We start from the raw sequence: 19043 nt of genomic DNA on the forward strand, positions 1-19043 counted from the left end.
CAAATCTCTTGCGCTCCGCGCTCTCTGCAACTGCTCCCATCTACATGCATGCGCTCCTCTACATATAAACCGCCACCTATTGGACCGTTGAGGCGGAGCGCACACTGTTGCATGGTCCGAGAGCGCCAACCATCCACTATGCTCACGAGCTTCTTGCGCTCCGCGCTCCCTGCAACTGCTCCAATCGATACGGTATGCGCTCCCTTACATATAAACCGCCACAGATTGGAGCGCCGAGGCAGAGTGGGCACAATTGCACAATCCGGGAGTGCCAAACGTGTCCACTATGTGGAGTAGTTGCAGGAGCTCGGAGCGCAAGCATAGTGGATACGTATTTTTACACATAATAAAGAAATATCCCAACAAATTACTGCCTTGCATCACCTTGAACTTACTCCTGATCAATGTCGACTTCCGCCAATGGTTCGTTATCGAACCTTTATTTTCAAACACGAGATTTGATGACTCAGAAATTTTTTTTTGTATTTTTATAACAATTGGTGTACAAATAGGTTAAAAAAATAATGCTTTAATTTATTTGACCACAAAAGTGTTATGCCAATAAAATTACTACAGTAAAAATAAAGTTGTGTAGAAGGATTGAAAATATCGGACATTTAGAAAATATTTTTGTGATGAAAGCATGAGTTTGGAAATTAAACAAAATTAAATTTAGTTACACTTATATCTTCTGGTTGCTTAAAAAATACAAAGATCTAAAAAAAATTAACGAATTGTCAAAAATAAATTCTACAAAAAAATGGTGCGTTTTCGCACCTTTGGCGCTAAATGGGTTAAAACTGCAATACATTCTTATCATAAGTTCCAATCTCAAGTGGGCTGGCTAGTAAGCCCATCATCCCTTCACCTTAAAACAACGAAAAACAAACCATATGGCTCGCCGTATGTATAAAGCAGAAATATCTTTTAAACACGGACACTGCCATATTTTATAATGACTCGACATTCTCCCACCTTGGGGAATTTGACAAAATTTCTCAAAAAATACAGGGAGTCACGAAAAATTACAATAAAATATCAAATAAAGTAAAAAGTAAAATATATCAAAAACAAACAGAGTCATGAAAAAATCAAGTCAAGAAAATGTCACTTGAATCTTACAGGAGTTTTAACTACCCGGCCACTTCGCGTACATCTTTCATTTAGATCGGGTGCTCTGCTTTTTGTCACTCTCGCACTTCTTTCACTTGATTCTTCCTCAGCCTGGAGCTGACAACCGTTCTCTTGAGGCACTGTCTTTGGAGCCGCATCCCGTAGGGTAATGCCCTGGATATTCTCGCCAGCAGTAACTGCCACCACGACTTCCACTGGGTAAAGCCTTTGCAACGGTCTCAGAAGTTGGCCTTGTGCTGTCGCAAGACGAACTAACCGCACCTGATTATCTCTACCGGGTAAAAGTTCAATAACTTTTCCTAAAGGCCACTAAAGGCGCTTGATGTTGTCGTTGCCTACTAAAACGACATCCCCGATAGACACTTTAGACACTTTCGTCTTCCTCGTTCCCGCTTTGAGTTGAGCCAGATATTCAGCACGAAATCTTTTTCGCAAATGATTTCTCAACTCTTGCAAACGGCGTATTTTGCGTGTGAGAGAATTCTGCTATAGCAAATCACAATCCGGCAATTCGTAACTGACTTGCTCACGTAAAAACATACCTGGCGTCAACGCGACTAACTCAGTAGGATCATCCGAAATATACGTCAACGGCCGCGAGTTGACTATACTCTCACAATCACACAACAATGTCAATAAGTCTTCATAATTGAGAGACGCTCGACCCAAAACTTTTCGCAAAAGTCCTTTCACAATACCTATTAATCGTTCCCAAAATCCACCCCACCATGCAGCTGTAGAGGGGTTGAAACGCCACTTAATACGTTGTGTAGAACTATATTCCGCGATCATGTTCCAGTCCAATTGCTTAAGCGCGTTCTCAAGTCCCGTAAAATTCGTTCCATTGTCACTATACACCGTTCTCGGGCGTCCACGCCTGGCAACAAAGCGACGGAAAGCTTGAATAAATGCATTTGTTGACAAGGAGGTAACGAGTTCCAGATGAACTGCGCGATAAACGGCACAAGTGAACAAACAAATCCATACCTTCTCGCCCGATTTCAAGTAAAGAGGCCCAGCTAAGTCCACCCCGGAAATCTCGAACACTGCAGCATCTCGAACTCTATCGGCCGGCAATGAAGGCGTTTGTACTTCGAACGATTTCCCATCTTGTCTCTTGCACACACCACATTCTTTTAAAATGGACCGCACAATCCGTCTACCCCCTAAAGTCCAATATTTTTCGCGGAGCAAACTAAGCAGTCCCTGTGTACCAACGTGACAAGAGCTTTTGTGTAAGCTCAAAATCAACTTGCGCACTATAAAATGTTCACCCGGAAGTAGGATAGGCAGACGAAAATCTTCCGTGTCAATTCTCTCGGTAACGCGAGTTTTTAAACGTATAAGTCCAAATTCATCGACAAACGTGTTCAGCGAGGAAATTCGTTTCGTATCTGAACCGAACGCTTCGTTCTGCACTAACTTCAACACAAACATTTCGGCTTTGTCGATTTCCTCCGCGACCAATTCGCCTGTAAGTTTTCCATTTGAATTTCTCGTATTGTAACAAAATCTTAGCGTCCAAGCCATCATTCTTAACAGTTTTGTGTACTGAGAAAAGTAATGCAGGTGCCAATCGTCGGACGTCATATTCAATAGTGACGAAATGGCTTTTTTCTTTTTCTCAGTGCCGACTTCTTCTTCATCAACCTCTACTTGTTGTTGGGGCCAATAATTTTCGTTTCTGTACCATAGACAATTTTTGTGCTTTAAAACAATTGATACTGTCATGCTGTCCTTCGCAAAAAATGCACCTGTCAACCTCATAATTTACCAACCCAGCAGTGGTCGCTGATGGCTGATCAGTTCCTTGCTTTGGTAATTTTATATTCTTCTTTTCAACCAGGTTATTGGATTTACATTTATTTTCAGTCGATAAACCAAAACCTTCCTTTGCTAAATAAATTTTTTGTTCATTTTGAACTTCATTTTGTAGAAAACTCATTAGTCCACTTAATCTTGTCTCCAAAGTTGAAACTTCTGCAGATTCTTCGACATTGTGCATGGATACGGAACCAGAAGGCCTTAAAAACTGTGAAGATCTATGCCATAGTCTGATCATATCCTCCGGTAAACATGACTCAATAAGGGGATACAATATTGCCGCATATTTGTCAGCAGTTATGCCTAAGGTCTCAAGTGAACGAAGTTGACTCTCTATCATATCATATAGTGCAGAAACATTACAAGAACTACTAGAAACTCGACTCAAAATTAACTTTAAGAGTTCCCTAATATATACTTCAATCTGGAGATCCTCTCTGCCAAACCTAGACTTCAAACTCTTTATAATTTTTGAGTAATTATCGGCTACTGCAGGAAAACTCTCCACTAAACGTCTGGCCTTACTACCGTCTACAGTGGCTTGTCTCAAATAAGCTATTTTGTCGTTTAAATCAATCGATGGATCATCATGCAACACTCTGAACTGCGACCGAAATGGAAGCCAATCTATCAAGTCCCCAGAATATTTCTTGAATTCGATTGGAGGTAATTTAAAACTGCGCTTACCTTTTAGTGATGACTCTGAACTTACTAAACTGGGTCTGTCTTCGCATTTGTACTTCAGTTCATAGTAGCGTGTGCTGTATCTATCCTTTGCCTCCATCTCACTGATTAATTCTGCCTCGGGAGCCTTTTCGACCATAGCTTCAAATACCGCACTTTCCACGACACAAAGCTCATTGTACTTAACTTGTAACAGTTCCCACTGTACACTAATTTGTTGCCAGGGTCGAGTGTCCACCGTTTCAGATAACAAATTGTCCAAAACATTAGCAGCTGTCGTAAAAGCAGTACGAAGCACTGTTCGGCGTTTTGTTTCTAATTCCAATGCCATATTTCTCGCTTACAAGGGTAACAACTTCGGCCGAGCCTCACGGCAAACGAATTTATTCGCCGGAAAAAAGTGTACACTAAATAAGCGGAAACAACTAACTTTTAAGCACACCCGTATATATCTAAGTCCTTATCGCGGTCGCCAAAATGTTACGTAGGGATGTCCACCAGTTACTTCACGCAAAGATCCCTGGTTCGAAATTAAATTATAGAAAATAACTTTCGTTTACAGAAAATTACCCCTATTAAAAATACGCAAGTGTAGCTTAAAACAAAAGTTTTTATTTGGATGTTATCCGAAGAATGTTACAAACTCGACTGACTTAAAAACATAATATCCAATATCTACAAATCTACACATTCCTTAAAACTGCAATACATTCTTATCATAAGTTCCAATCTCAAGTGGGCTGGCTAGTAAGCCCATCATCCCTTCACCTTAAAACAACGAAAAACAAACCATATGGCTCGCCGTATGTATAAAGCAGAAATATCTTTTAAACACGGACACTGCCATATTTTATAATGACTCGACAACCAAATTACAAATAAAATGTGACAACTGTCAGATTTAACTAAAATGTCATGTTAGAATAAATGTCATAAATGTGTATTTATCACGAACTAACCTTTTTTTCTATTATTTGTGACGCACTGAAAAATGCTCATGAAAAGAACCATATTATAGCATGTGTACTTTACGAGACATTCTGCAACCCATGACCTTGAAGCTGCCAAGCATATTAGAAATAAGCTGTTTGTATTTGTCAGCCTTTCTGTTGCCAAGGAAGCCATAAATCAATGATTTAAGGCTGAACCAAGCTTGTTTTTCTTGGTTACTCAGGAGCGATAAAAATGGTTCACTGAGCCATTCTATTCTTAATTTGTGGACCAATGAAAATACCAGCTTTAATTTTAGCCACTGACAGTTGTTTCGACAAAAATTTTAAATATTAGAAAGCCTCAGAATCTTGACGAAGAGGCTTTATAAACCTCTTCATGACACCTAATTTTATGTGCAATAGACGCATTAAAACGTGATAGTGCTCCAGACCTGGTTTATTTTTGACTTTATGTTGTACTATTGAGTGCTGCTGGTAGTGAAGTGCATCGGCTCTATTATCCCTTAAGAAAAAGTAACACGGATATTTAGTGTATCCGCCTTGCATTCCCACCAGAAAACTAACCATTTTGACATCCTCTATAACTGACTAGGCGTATTATTCATATTGTAAAAGCTTGAAGTTCAATTTTTACGTTCTCGTAATTTTCTGTGGGCATTACAAAATGAGCCAGAGGAAGATATCAAAATGTATTGGTTCTAGGACATCTACCATTTGGGCGTTGCCGTTTGGACGTCGAGCCAAGTGAACGTCAGCCGTTTCGGCGTCGGCCATTTCGGCGTCGGTATTAATTGGTAACGTTATAGGTTACTTCTGGCAGTTCAATAATTAAAAAGTTGACTCTAGACTTTATGTCTCTAAGGTTATCTACCGATGTTGCCATTTGCCATGGTCACTTTAAAACACGCGCGTTTTAGAAAATAATTTACGTACTCTATAGCGTTGTTCAAATAAATAAAAAATAGTACCACTATAACAAATATTTTATTTATAAATACAGTATTTTACGTATTACAGAATACATTATATGTTTATATCTAACCTACAAAAATTATTCAACAAATATAAATTAAAAAAAAAAAGTATAAAATATCTAATAAAGTAAAGCAAGTAAATGTTCATAAAGATCAAATGAAATGCCTTTATCGTATTTAGTAGTTAGTCTTTCGTCTGACTCTTTTATAATTTCATTTGGAAATGATAGAAGTTTCTCGGGTTGCAATACTTTGAGAAACAGAGACCTTTGGAACCTTCGTTTGGTTTGAGAAATCAACATATCCAAACAGCAATAATATGAACCTGAACCTCGAAGTAGGTACGATTCCGGGTCTAAAATCCTATCATCGTCTGATAACTCAGCAAAAAATCGCGTGTTTTAAAGTGACCACGCGTCGGCCTCATATGAAAAGTGCTTAAGTCTAAATTAACAAATCTTACAGGAGAAGAAAAACTGATTAAAATAATGATTTTGACTTAAAACTTTATCTTATTTGACACTTAGTCTCTATCTTATTAGAGTTACTTAGAATAGTGTCCGTCAGCCTTCTCATAAAGATAGATCTATTTTTAAAATATTATTACTTAAAATTACCATAAACATGGAGTTAGGTAACTTTCAGTTTTGAAATAAGGAAAAATTTTGGAGTTAGGTACATTTAATAACGAAAATCATGAAGAAATATGCGTAACTCCATAAAAAGGCGCCAAAAATAAACTGTAAACAATGCTTAAGTCCCACAAGAAAAACAAATGTGGGGTTTTAAGGATACTAATTCTACTTAAATGTAGTTAACACAAAAACTGTAATAATATGATCAAATTGAACTTACCTTCAATAAGTTTACACTATTTCCATAAAGATATGTTCGCTTATAATACTTTTCTTGAAGATATAACACAGCAGCTCAGCAAAAGTACATCTAACCTCAGTGACAATGATGGACTTAAGCAAGTTTCATGTGATTTACCCAACGCCGTGTAGTTGGGTGGAATTCTTTTTTGCGGTTCTAGCGACATCTATTGACTTTTTTGAACTTTTTTGTTTTGCTATGCATGCGCTCCATAAATTAATATTAATCAGATATGGCAAAAGACCCATTTTTGCTTATTTTGGGACTTAGGCACTTTTCATATGAGGCCGACGCATGGTAACATTAGTAACCTTAGAAACGTAAAGTCTACAGTCAACTTTTTAATTATTGAACTGACAGAAGTAACCTATAACGTTACCAATTAATTCCGACGCCCAAACGACGACGAAATAGCCCCGCCGAAACGGCGACCGACGCCCAAATATCCCGTTCCGAAATTTATTACCATTGTGAAGAGGAACTACTTTTAAGCTTCTTGTAGATTTGTCGACGAAAATATGCCATTGAGAAGAAATGCGAGGATTTCCAATACCATCAAACAAATCTTTGACATCAGTGCAATAATAAAGTCCGTCTTCCTTCGTAAAAATCTAGAAAATATTTCATGTTGCTTTCTTTGGTCACTAATTCTAACATTGTTCTTGAGCAAATTCCACTCTTTTAGCCATAAAACGAATGTTTCTGTTTTAAGTTTAGACTTCACAAAATGTTATATTTGATGCCAAGCAAAATTTTTTGGCTGCCACTTTAATGAATTCTCTGCAAATATAGCAAAAAGAGTACAGGTCATTTGTACACTTTTTGGAAGACTTTTAGGTTTCGCCACACATAAAATAGGTTATTTCTATGCATTGCTCACGCGCACATTACCATGTCGGTCTGCCACTTCCCGCTTCAAACACACAGTCCCCCTTCCTTCACCCACTCATACATCTTAAATTCAACGGCTCCTCAAAACATGACATGTGTCAAAACACGATATACAGGGTGTCCAGAAACTCTACCGACAAACGAAGACAGGAGATGCCTCAGATAATTTTAGGACAATTTAACCCAAATTCATCTAGTCCGAAAATGCTTCCTAGAGCTAGAGCTAGAGCTAGGGAGCTAGGGAGCTAGAGCTCTTTGAAGATGGCGTCTTCTAATTAGTTTTTCTTAAATACCTCCAGAACGCTTCTTGTTAGAAAAACGAAAATTGGTACACATATTTATCTTTCAGACATAAATTGATTCCATCCATTGTGAATTTCTAGTACCAGTCAAAGGCGTCCGTTTTGGGTAGGGCAACGGTTATTTTACCACATAACTTTTTTGTTTTTAATTTTTAAGCATTTTTGATACTGGATTATTAAATTGTGAGGTATTCTAGTACTAAAAGGTACTCTTGCTTCAAGTCGGTAGGACACACCGTTTTCTAGAAAAATCGATTTGAAAATTTTTCGCTTCCTGAATTTAAAAAAAAATAAAAAATTTTTTCAAAAAAAAAAACGGTGTATTTTACCAACTTAAAGCAAGAGTAAATTTTAATACTAGAATACCTCATATTTTAGTAATCTAGTGTCAAAAATCCTTAAAAATTAAAGACTAAAAAGCTATGCGATAAAATAACCGTTGACCTACCCAAAACGGACGCATATGACCGTTACTAGAAATTCGTAATTAATGAAATCGATTCATCTCTGGAATATAAATGAACGTACCAGTTTTTGTTTTTCTAAATAGTTTTTTTTTTGAAATTTTTTTTGATATTTAAAAAACGAAAAATATTCAAATAGATTTTTCTAGAAAACGGTGTGTCCTACTGACTTAAAGAAGGACTACCTTTTAGTACTACAATACCCTACATTTTAATAATCCAAACTCCAAAATGCTTAAAAATTAGAAACAAAAAAGTTACGCGATAATATAACCGTTACCCTACCCAAAACGGACGCCTATGACCGGTACTAGAAATGTGCACTGGATGGAATCGATTTATATCTGGAACATAAATATGTGTACCAATTTTCTTTTTTCTAAATAGAAGCGTTCTGGAGATAGGAACTCATTTAGGAAGCATTTTCGGACTAGATGAATTCGGTTAAATTGTCTTAAAATTATTTGAGGAATCTCCTGTCTTCGTTTGTCGGTAGAGTTTCTGGACACCCTGTATTTATTTTTCATTATATAAAAGTACAAAAGTAAAATTTATTTTTCTACAACCGTGTTAAAAATGCAATTTTTAGTACTCCATACGAGCGGTAAACATGCTACTTTAAGGCACTAGTGCTTTAAAAAAAAAATTATGGCACTGCAGTTCGTATTGACCGTATAGGCAATTTTGATGTAATGTCAAAAAAATATAAAAATGGAATGTCAGTCAAGTTCAAGTAAAAGTTTTGTGTAGATACCTATTGTCCTGTAATTACGCTTGTAGACAAAATATTGTATGATATGCGTGTTAAAAAGTACATTTTTAAGGCACTCATGTGAATTGCAGAACTCGCTTTCGCTCATTCTGCAAACTTTCACATGCGTGCCTTAAACGTGTACTTTTAACACTTATATCATAATTAACTATTATTATTTATGGAGTTTCTGCTTAATTTTCGATGTATACAAGCAGAAAATATTTACTAAATAACAGAGTCAACTCTATTATTGAGTTTTTTTACTCAAATTTTCAGAGTCAAAAATTTTTTTTTGTTGACCTGTGTAATAGTCACAAAAAATTTGAACAATATTCAAATGCCCTACTTACTTTTTCTCCAGCTCTAAACACAAGATTTAAATTCTTTAGAACGGGAGCACTTTCTAATGTGTACCTCAGGAAAACGTCTTTAAACTCTACTTCTCCCGCTTGTGGCCAATCTTTATCTAGAGATTTATATCTAGGTATTAAATTATTCACTGACAGTTGTTTCTTTCCTTCTGTTTCTTTTTCCAAAGTTGTATATTCAAGTACTCTCTCTACACTGGTCATATTGTTAGCTACTTCTGCAGTTTGGCGGACGCCCATCTGTAACATTCCTGTTAATATCAAGCACTGGGATAAGACAAGGCCAGCGTTTCCTGCAGAACTGGGATCTGCAAAATATGAATCTTATTTAATAAAAAATACAAGTAACTTATATAGTGATGAGCACGCTAATAACCGGCAAAATAGCATAAAAGATGGAAAACGTATTAAGAGGAAACAGTAGCGATCAACAGGTAGCAAAAACGCGTTCCAAGATTGCGGCTGTAATTTTAAATATTTTTTCGAGATATTTGGCACACGTATTCGTAATATAATAAAGAATGGCGGTACAGAGCCCAATTTGAAAAATATATTAATATGTGGAAATTACTCTGTAATTAAATACAATATTAAAAAAACGAGCCTGTACCGCCATTAAGAAGAACAAAAAAATACACATTCTTCAAATAAACTTTTTTATTCGATGCCTAGATTTTGTGTCATTTTGGAACTACTAAAATTTTTTATTTCATTAGTAGTTCCAAAATGACACAAAATCTAGGCATCGGATAAAAAAGTTTATTTGAAGAAAGTATATTTTTTTGTTCTTCTTAATGGCGGTACAGACTCGTTTTTTTTTTTCATTTTGTATTTAATTACAGAGTAATTTCCACATATTAATATGTTTTTCAAATTGCCCAGCAAACAGGTTTGAGCCCAGTTACGTGATTATTACGTTAAATTTACGGCAAATTTCAACGAATACGTAACTCGGTGATTTATGACGCGAAAAAAACGTATTTCAGTGCCAAATCATTCACGTATATATTAGTGCTTCCTTTATACATGTTTGACATTAGAATAATATAAAAAATCATAATGACGAATATAGTATATGTTTTTTATAATAGGTGTGAATGTCGGTTACATCGCAAAGGTACGTTTATTTCACGTAATAATCACGAAACAGAAATAACTTCCTTTGGCTAAATTTTGAGAAATATTTTGGAAAACAAAATTTTACAACGGTGTTGGTTAAATACGTATCGCTTGAATTTTACTCACTGTATTTTATGGACGTCGAAAAATTAGATGAATTTCACGTAAAAGTAATGTAAATAATAATAATATTTAAACAAAAGGTTTATGGTTTCGCTTTTAAAATCATTTAGCATAACTATTTCAATCCAACCTTAATTTGAAGCTATTTTTGCTATTTTTTTCTTTAAAAATATCACAGGAGCTAAAATGATATTGAATCTAATTTTCAAATCGCGCTCGGTGATGACGTACTACCAAGCCTTTCTTCTCCTTTAAATACTATCACGTGACTAACGTAGTTGGTTCAAAAACTAAATTAATCGATTTATCGAATAATAGATACGTTTCGATATGATTATTTTTTTTATATTATTCTGGTATAGAAATATATTTTTAGTAAGACCAATTAGTTAGTAGTAAAAGAAATTTAAAAACAAAAAGAAAATACGTAATATTAATTTAAAGTAAGTAGAATAGTTTAACTGTAATTTAAAAATAATCGATTTTTATAATCGATGATCATAACCTCTAATATCAGCTTCTCACATTTCTCACCCAAATCACACAACATTTTTTTTTCTATGTTTCTCACAACAAAAAGTGAAACGTGAAGAGCTTTATTTCCCTCATTTTATCTTAGGTGGGTTTATTTATAATAATGTCTTTCGTATTAACGTTTACCTCACTGCTCGAGGGTTGAAGTGCCGATGCACGATGATGCAATTAGAAAAAACAAGTGTCGAAGTGTCGTCCTCGAAATAAAAAGTGACCTGTGTTGTGTTTTGTGTTGGCAAATTTTTTAATGTGTCTTTAGGTCGGTACCATTTTTGTTTCATTATCTTGTATAATAATTATACAAGACAAATGTTTTAAAGTCTCTAAATTCTATAAATAAATACATTGTTAATACTTTATATGCTTGTTTTATTTATATCATATGAGGATAATAATTACGTGATTCATAAGTTAATTAAAGTCGAATTATTTACGTGAACCGAGGACGTATCTTTCACGTGACTACAGTCCATTCATTTTACATATTCCCAACTGTAAACAAACGCACATGGAAGCTAAACAGGGTCGTCCTGAAATGTATCTTAAAAACCAACACGCTATCTACAATTTGAATTTGCAGACTGACCAGTTTGGACCTGTAAAATGAGAATCCGCCTCGTTTAGGGCAATAAATTACATTTAACAGCCTCTTGACGAATGAGACGGCGAATAGTAACACGTGCGTTTGTTTATAGTTGGGAATTTGCTATGTGAATGTGGTGTACTAATATATACATTCCCGAAAAGATACGTTAATCAACACGTATTTGCAACGTGAATTTCCCGAAACATTTTATTGCTATTTAAGGTAAATAACATGTCTATCGAAGACGAGTTTTTCACGTAATTTAAAGACGTATTTTCAATGTGACATTCCAACCAAATTTTCACGTGAAATTCACGTAAGCAATTTACGTATATTGGTGACAAATGTACCCAAAATTCACGTAATTAACACGTCGGTCTGTTTGCTGGGTGGGCTCTGTACCGCCATTCTTTATTATATTACGAACACGTGTGCCAAATATCTCGAAAAAATATTCAAAATTACAGCCGCAATCTTGGAACGCGTTTTCGCTACCTGTTGATCGCTACTGTTTCCTCTTAAGTTTTGAGATAAAAAGAACTGAAACTAGTCGAGCTGGGAAGTTTAGCGATGTTAACCTAAAAATTTACATCATATTGATTGTTTCCCACCTTTAGACGTATCGGACGAGTTTGGCAAATACCACTGTCACAGTGACAGTTTTAGTTGACATACTCCTCTGATACGTGTAAAGCTGGGAAACAATCAATATAATGTAAATAAAATGGTTACTCTCGCTAAATTTCCCAGCTCGACTAGTTCCATTTCATTTTATCTAACAACTTAATATGTTTTCCATCTTTTGTGCTATTTTGCCGGTTATTAGTGCGCTCATCACTGTATATTATAGGATGTGTAAACAACTTTTTCGTCGACCGTCCATTTATGATCAATTTTAACACCCTCAAAATCATTGATTAATGACCCCTATTAATGAATGATTTTCTATTAATGAACGATTTCATTATAGGCAACACAACATACATTGCTTGCACAAATTAATTAAATGTTCTGTGATTGGCAGTGACCTGTGGTGTAGGCAAACAAACATATACCTATTTATATTCCCACTAAAAAATTTAAAATCAAGTAGCCGCTGCGCTGTTGGTACTATCTGTCATTGTATCAGCGGCGGCTCGTGGGTCAATCTTCAGGGGGGTCATTTTGGTTTGAAAACTTCAAACTGTTGATTTTTTAAAGTATTTAAAAGATCTTTTAGCATTTATATTTTAGATAAAAAATACAGACTTAGATAAAACTCAATACTATTTACCCTAGTTTTCCGAAAATTAAATTTGTCTTTTTTTAGAGTAAATCTTTTAAAAAATATAGGAAAAATGGTATGAACAGGTTATTGACTGATATATAGATAGGAATATTTATAGTATAATAAATTGTAAATTTATTAAAACGAAACTTACTTTAAATATTTTTATATTTTAAGTCAATTCTTCTATCCTTTAGTTCTGCAAAATAGTCTATGACCTTCTCATTGAAATTTGGAATGCTCTTGACAAGCGTTTTCTCGATGCTCAGCATAGACAAGGCACTAAGTCTAGGTTGTCCCATCGTATTACGCAGGAATGTTTTTACTCTTTTTAAAGTAGAAAAACATCTCTCACTTTCCACGGTTGTCATAGGGAGTGTGCACAAAATATTTAATAACTTCACTGCTTCAGAAAATGTTTCAGACAAATTCATGTTAATAAAAAGCTGAAGTATGGCTACTGCACCAGCACTATTGCGAAAATCCTCACGACAATATAAGACTTCAAGTTCCGATTTTAGTTTGGAAATATTCACTGTGGGATAATTAGCCGTCACCATTTTTAAAATATTTTGCGGAAAGTTGGTAGTGTATGCTTCAAATTTCTCTATGTAGAATAACTGTGAAATCATGAGATGATCATTGAAACTAAACCTGTGATTTATTTCAGATATAATAATATCACAAATTTCAAGTGCAGTTCGTCGCTTTGGATCCTCTGCAGTAGTTTTTCTTTTTTTTGCTGTTGATGTGCTTGGTACTTCTGATTCCAAAATAGTATTTCTAATTATTTGGATATTGTTGTTAAAAGACAGGATACAATTTTTGACAGATATAACATCAATGTCTCGCATTTGCAATTGTTTAAACAATATATCAACATGGGGCATTATTTTATGGAAAAAATTTAACCAAAATAAAAAATGCTCATCTTCCAAATGTCTTTTTAAACCAGTTGCTTGATTTATATTGTTACCATCTTGCTCCTCATCAATAATTTCCTCTAAGCAAGATTTTAAATCATCTTTATAAGTGTATACAATTTCAACACATTTTGTATTGAAAGCCCATCGAGTAGGCGCAGCTTTAGGTAGCCTTACTTTAACCACTCTATCCAGAACCATCGTACGTTTTGGAGATCGGCCGAAAAAGGACGAAAATCCGTGTAAATTTGCAAAAAATATTTTTATCGGTTTGTGTTGACTCGCCGCTTTTTGGAGGATAAGATTAAATTGATGGGCATAGCAGTGAATGAAGTGTGCATTTGGGTATATTTCTTTAATTTTTGTTTGTACTCCTCCCAGTTTACCGCTCATGACTGATGCACCATCGTAACTTTGGGCAATCAATTTTTCAGGTGCTTCATTAATTTTTAATAATTGAAGTTCTTCCAATATTACATTAGTTAAATGTTGTGCTGTAGTACCTAGGGGGTTAACAAATTTCCAAAATCTTTCATGTACAATACCAGTTAATACATATCGCAATATGATAATCATCTGCGTTTTATTGGAGCTGTCTGTGGTCTCATCTACTTGAATGGCCACAAAATTTGTCTGGCCAATCTCCTTCATGATATGAGTATGCACAATGGCTAACATTGATTCTAAAATATCGTTCTGAATTGTTTTCGATGTTCCTTTAAATACTGTACTTTTTTCAATGTGTTCTTTAAACATTAAATCCAGTTCAGAAACAAAATCGATAAGGCCCAGAAAAATTCCACGATTATTGGAGCTGTCACTTTCGTCATGACCGCGCAATGCAATTTCGAAAACTCCACAAAATTTTACACAGTCGATTAGTTTGTTTAAAATATACCTATTTTTAGATACCAATTCATTAAAGTCATGCACAGATTTACGATATACACTATCAAGTTGCTGTCTTATGTTAACACGTCCTAAACTTGCGTAACTCATTGATGAATTTATATGAGTAGTTGAAGAGGCATGTTTTGTAATTTTCACTTTTAAATGCTTAATGTCAGTTACTCCATTTTTCGCCCATACAGCGTCATTCGAAAACAGTAAACACGGATAGCAAAAAAATGCATTTCTCACACTGCAGCCACAAATCCAATCACACAAATTGTACATTGATTCTTTAAAATATCTTTGAATGTCCTTACCCCTATCCTTTGTTGTTTGTTTTAAATTCATGTTTGGTTTTGGTCGACCACTTTCTTTTTTCTCAAGCCGCCGTTCATAATTTAGTGTTCCAGCAGATTTTAAGGCAATTATTTCGTCAACAACACTCATCTTGTTTTCTAACTAAACGTGAGGCCGTCGACTCTACTAGAGGTATACGACGGAAAGGTCACTCCCACTCTCGCCCACGAAATTGCTATCTGCCGTCTCTTTTCTATTTTACATGCATTTGTCCATAAGCCATAAGAACTGTATATAGACAATTTAAAATACGGCCCAGCCACGGGCTTGTGTATAGCGCGAGGCGCGACGTTATTATATCTATTATATTTGTTTTGCCAATGGAGACTGCTGAGAGAGAATTTTATATTTCAGAGTGAAGTTTTAGATAAAAGATATTTTTAATAAAATTGGTATTTTTATGAGATTATTTTAGGGGGGTCATTGACCAATTGACCCTAAGGAGGAGCCGCGCTTGCATTGTATGTCATTATTTACTTTTGTTTAAAATTCTGTGTATTTGAAAAATCAAAAGGTGGATATTGACGAAGAGTTTAATTTAACTCCGCCAGAAATGGCAGAAACTGCCAATGAAATATCTTTAAGTTTACTGCCTGAAAAAAGCAGAGTGTTGTACGAAAAAACATACGCTGAATTTATTGCATGGTGTGACGAGAGAAAAATAATACGATATTCAGAATCTGTATTGTTGACATATTTTTCAAACATTGCCGAAAAAGGACTAATAGCAAGTTGGTGGCCCAAATATTCGATGCTAAAATCAACCTTAAGTTTAAAATCAAACATTGATATATCTAAATATAATAAGTTAATTTAAACTTTGAATAAAGTTAATGAAAGCTGAACAAATTGTTGTTTATCGTTAAGTAAATAAAAATTTAAACTAAGATAATCTTTATTTCTGAAAAGTACGGTCGACGGAAAAGTTTTGTAACGAACACGTGAATTAAAATGGCGATTAACAATCTCGAACATTAACGCGCTCGCCCCGATCACGCGTTAAAGTATCTCAATTGTTAATCGCCCTTATTAATACACTTGTTGGATAAATAACTATTAATAGGGGAGTGCAATTAGAACGAGAAGATACAATGTTTCGGAAAAAATCAAACAAGGTTATATTTTTCTAAAACTTTTTTTGTTAGTTTATAAATATGTTAAAGTAAAAAGTTCTACTCACAAATTTCGCCGCTAATTGTTTATTAATTGTTTAAACAATAACAATTGTTTTGTATAAATAATGTTAAGAATATGGGTGAATTCAACATTTTATTTTGATAAAAAATGTTTTTATTTTAGTTTTGATTATGCTGAACCCGAATCTGACATTACAATTTGCAAATTCAAAATGGCGGATTCAAAATGGCGGATTTTTTCCTAAAATTCCTTAAAAAGCAGTTGTAAAATCCGATTTTTTTTATAAAACGTGTTTGTTTACATATATGTGGATATTTTTTAGAGGTTGCTGAACCTGAATCAAATTTTGATAATTTAAATTATAAAATGGCAGATCCAAAATGGCGGATAACTTAAAAAATAGTTGTAAAATCATAATTTCTTTACAAAATGTATTTATTTCTACATATATTTATTTTTGAGAGCTTTGATTAACCTAACTTAAATGTTAACATTATAAACTATAAAATGGCGGATCCAAAATGCGGATTTTCTAAAAAGAACATAAAAAAGAACATTTTTCTAAAACATTTATTGTCTTTATTTTTAACAGGTTGTTGAATCTGAATTAAAGATTAAAAATTTAAATTTCAAAATGGCGGATATTTAAATGAAAAACAAGTAGAATCCAATCAAACAAATATGGAATTTCATTCTTAAAAAAAAAGATAAACAAATAATTTTCACAAAAATATTAAAAATTAAAATGTATTAGAAAGAAAGAACCAATTATTCAAAATCTATCTCTTCAATATTCAAAAAATTGTTGCAATGGAATCATAAATAAAAAGTTATTCTTAGTAAAAAGCTCTGCATATTCTAAAACTTTAAATGCAATCATAAAATATCAATTTTTATCAATTGTGTACAATATATGTCAATAAATAAAAATTTCACTTAGGAGTAAAATACCTATATTTTTCATAATACTGAAAATTGTTATTATGGAAAGTTGTTCAGAATTAAAAACGATGTGTCAATATGCAATTACACTTTTATGCAATTTTTTTTACATAATACCTCGTATAATATTGATAAAATATAATATTTTATATTTGCATATTAAGTGTTAGACCATGCACAGCTATTTATGACGAATAACTTTCTTCATAAAATTAATAATAAATCAGTTATCATAAATAATAAGTGAAAATTTAATGATGTTTGGTATAATTAATTTGAAACAATATTAAAAAAAACAAATTTTCGATTAGAAGGATATAATTACATATTGGAACATAGTTTTTAATTCCAAACAACTTTTCTTTATAAAAATTTTCGATATTGTGAAATATAAAGGTACTTTACTCTTGCGTGAAATTCATATTTTTTGACATACCTCGTACAAAATTAACAAAATTTGATATTTGATGGGTGCATCTTATGTTATATATGATGCAGAGTATTTTATAAAGAATAACTTTTTTTCGTAAAACTGATATTAAAAAAGTTATCAATAGGTTCCAAGTTACGCAAACATACTGTATAAGAGCTAAAAAAAAAATTTTTTGTTGAACATTTATTATTTTTGAAGCTTATTACTAAATTACTTATAGGTAAGTTTTACAGAAAAAAGTTTTGATCACTCTGTATATACATTTTTTCAGCTGGTAATTTTCGGTTTTTGTATTACATTTTTGTTATCTTTCTTAGTTTTCTCAAAAAGAAATTGTTTATTTCATTTTTAATCTAAAATAAAGTGTTTTTTAAAGACTATATCCTAGGCTTTAAAAAGACTATATCCTAGATTTATTCAAACTTGAGTAATACCGTCTTAAAATGGTGGGAATTCTGTAGAACTACGAAGTTTTCAAAAATTACATTTTTTGAGACAGCGTATTATTTGAATTAAATTTTTGAGATTTTTTTTGAATGAAACATCGTTTAGTAAGATGATTAAGAGGTAAGTTGTGCAAATTTGAGAGCTTTGTAAGTAAAATTGTATTAGTTACACATTTTTAAATCATTTTTAAACAAAATTCATGTAAGTCTCAATTTCCGCCCACACCGTACTTATGTCCATACGTTTTATTTCTTTTTATTACAACCATAAGATAGCGTATTTTATCTTCTTTCATGTCCAATTTGTAAAATTTCTTTTGATCCATTAGTTAAAGAATTACATTAAAAAAACTCAACCGTGCACTTCTTCCAACGCTAGTTTACATTGCGCCAATGTGTTTGAGAAGGAAGCAAGCAAGCATAGTGATTTAACCCAGCCTGAGAGACTTGCTCACCCCTAGAGAATGACATTCGGGTGATACAATTCATTGGGGCGAGGAGGATTAACTCCCGTAAGCAGGAATCACTCCACCCCGCTTCAATGCTCCAGACCATCCACTTACCCCCCGATAGCACTCTGATGCGCTATAGGGGCTCTCAATCAGCAAAGTGCTTATCATATGGGAGTCTTGGGTACACGGACTCCCATATGAAATCCTACCCCGATCAATGCAGGCCAGCGTGAGGCGCTCTATTCCCGCTATCTCTAGTGACTTATCTTCGATCTGTTTTGCTTGCTCGGGCGCCGAGTCCCCGCTCTGGGCTATGTCCAGTTCGGCGACTCGGCGCTCGAGGATTTGAGAAGGGTGACTTTAGCGTTATAAATAAAAAATTACAGAAGCTAGAGATTTAATTTTAGAAAAATCTTTATAAAAGGTTTTTTTTGTAAAATTTTCCGAATTTTTCAATGGTCAAGTCAGTTTTTTTCTAAAAATTATATTTTCGGAGTTATTTAAAAGAACATCTAACTTCGCTGTTCATTTGTTTAATAAAAAATGAAGCACCCACTTCTCGAGTAGAACTTTTTGATATGTTACTTATTAAACATTTCCTAATGAAAT

The 19043-nt window shown here is 33.9% G+C and overlaps 1 protein-coding gene across 2 annotated transcripts in view; it reads right to left on the reverse strand.

Moving 5' to 3' along the window:
- Nucleotides 1-19043, reverse strand: part of LOC114332627 (ATP-binding cassette sub-family C member 4-like) — a 298183-nt gene that overhangs the window by 12529 nt on the left and 266611 nt on the right. For both annotated transcript variants that reach the window (XM_050645698.1, XM_050645699.1), the window contains exon 15: nucleotides 9207-9532. In XM_050645698.1, coding sequence (XP_050501655.1) covers nucleotides 9207-9532 — 326 coding nt within the window. The remainder of the gene's footprint in view (nucleotides 1-9206; nucleotides 9533-19043) is intronic.

The sequence above is a fragment of the Diabrotica virgifera genome, chromosome 3 (genome assembly GCF_917563875.1).
Source record: "Diabrotica virgifera virgifera chromosome 3, PGI_DIABVI_V3a".
Classification (NCBI taxonomy): Eukaryota; Metazoa; Arthropoda; class Insecta; order Coleoptera; family Chrysomelidae; genus Diabrotica; species Diabrotica virgifera.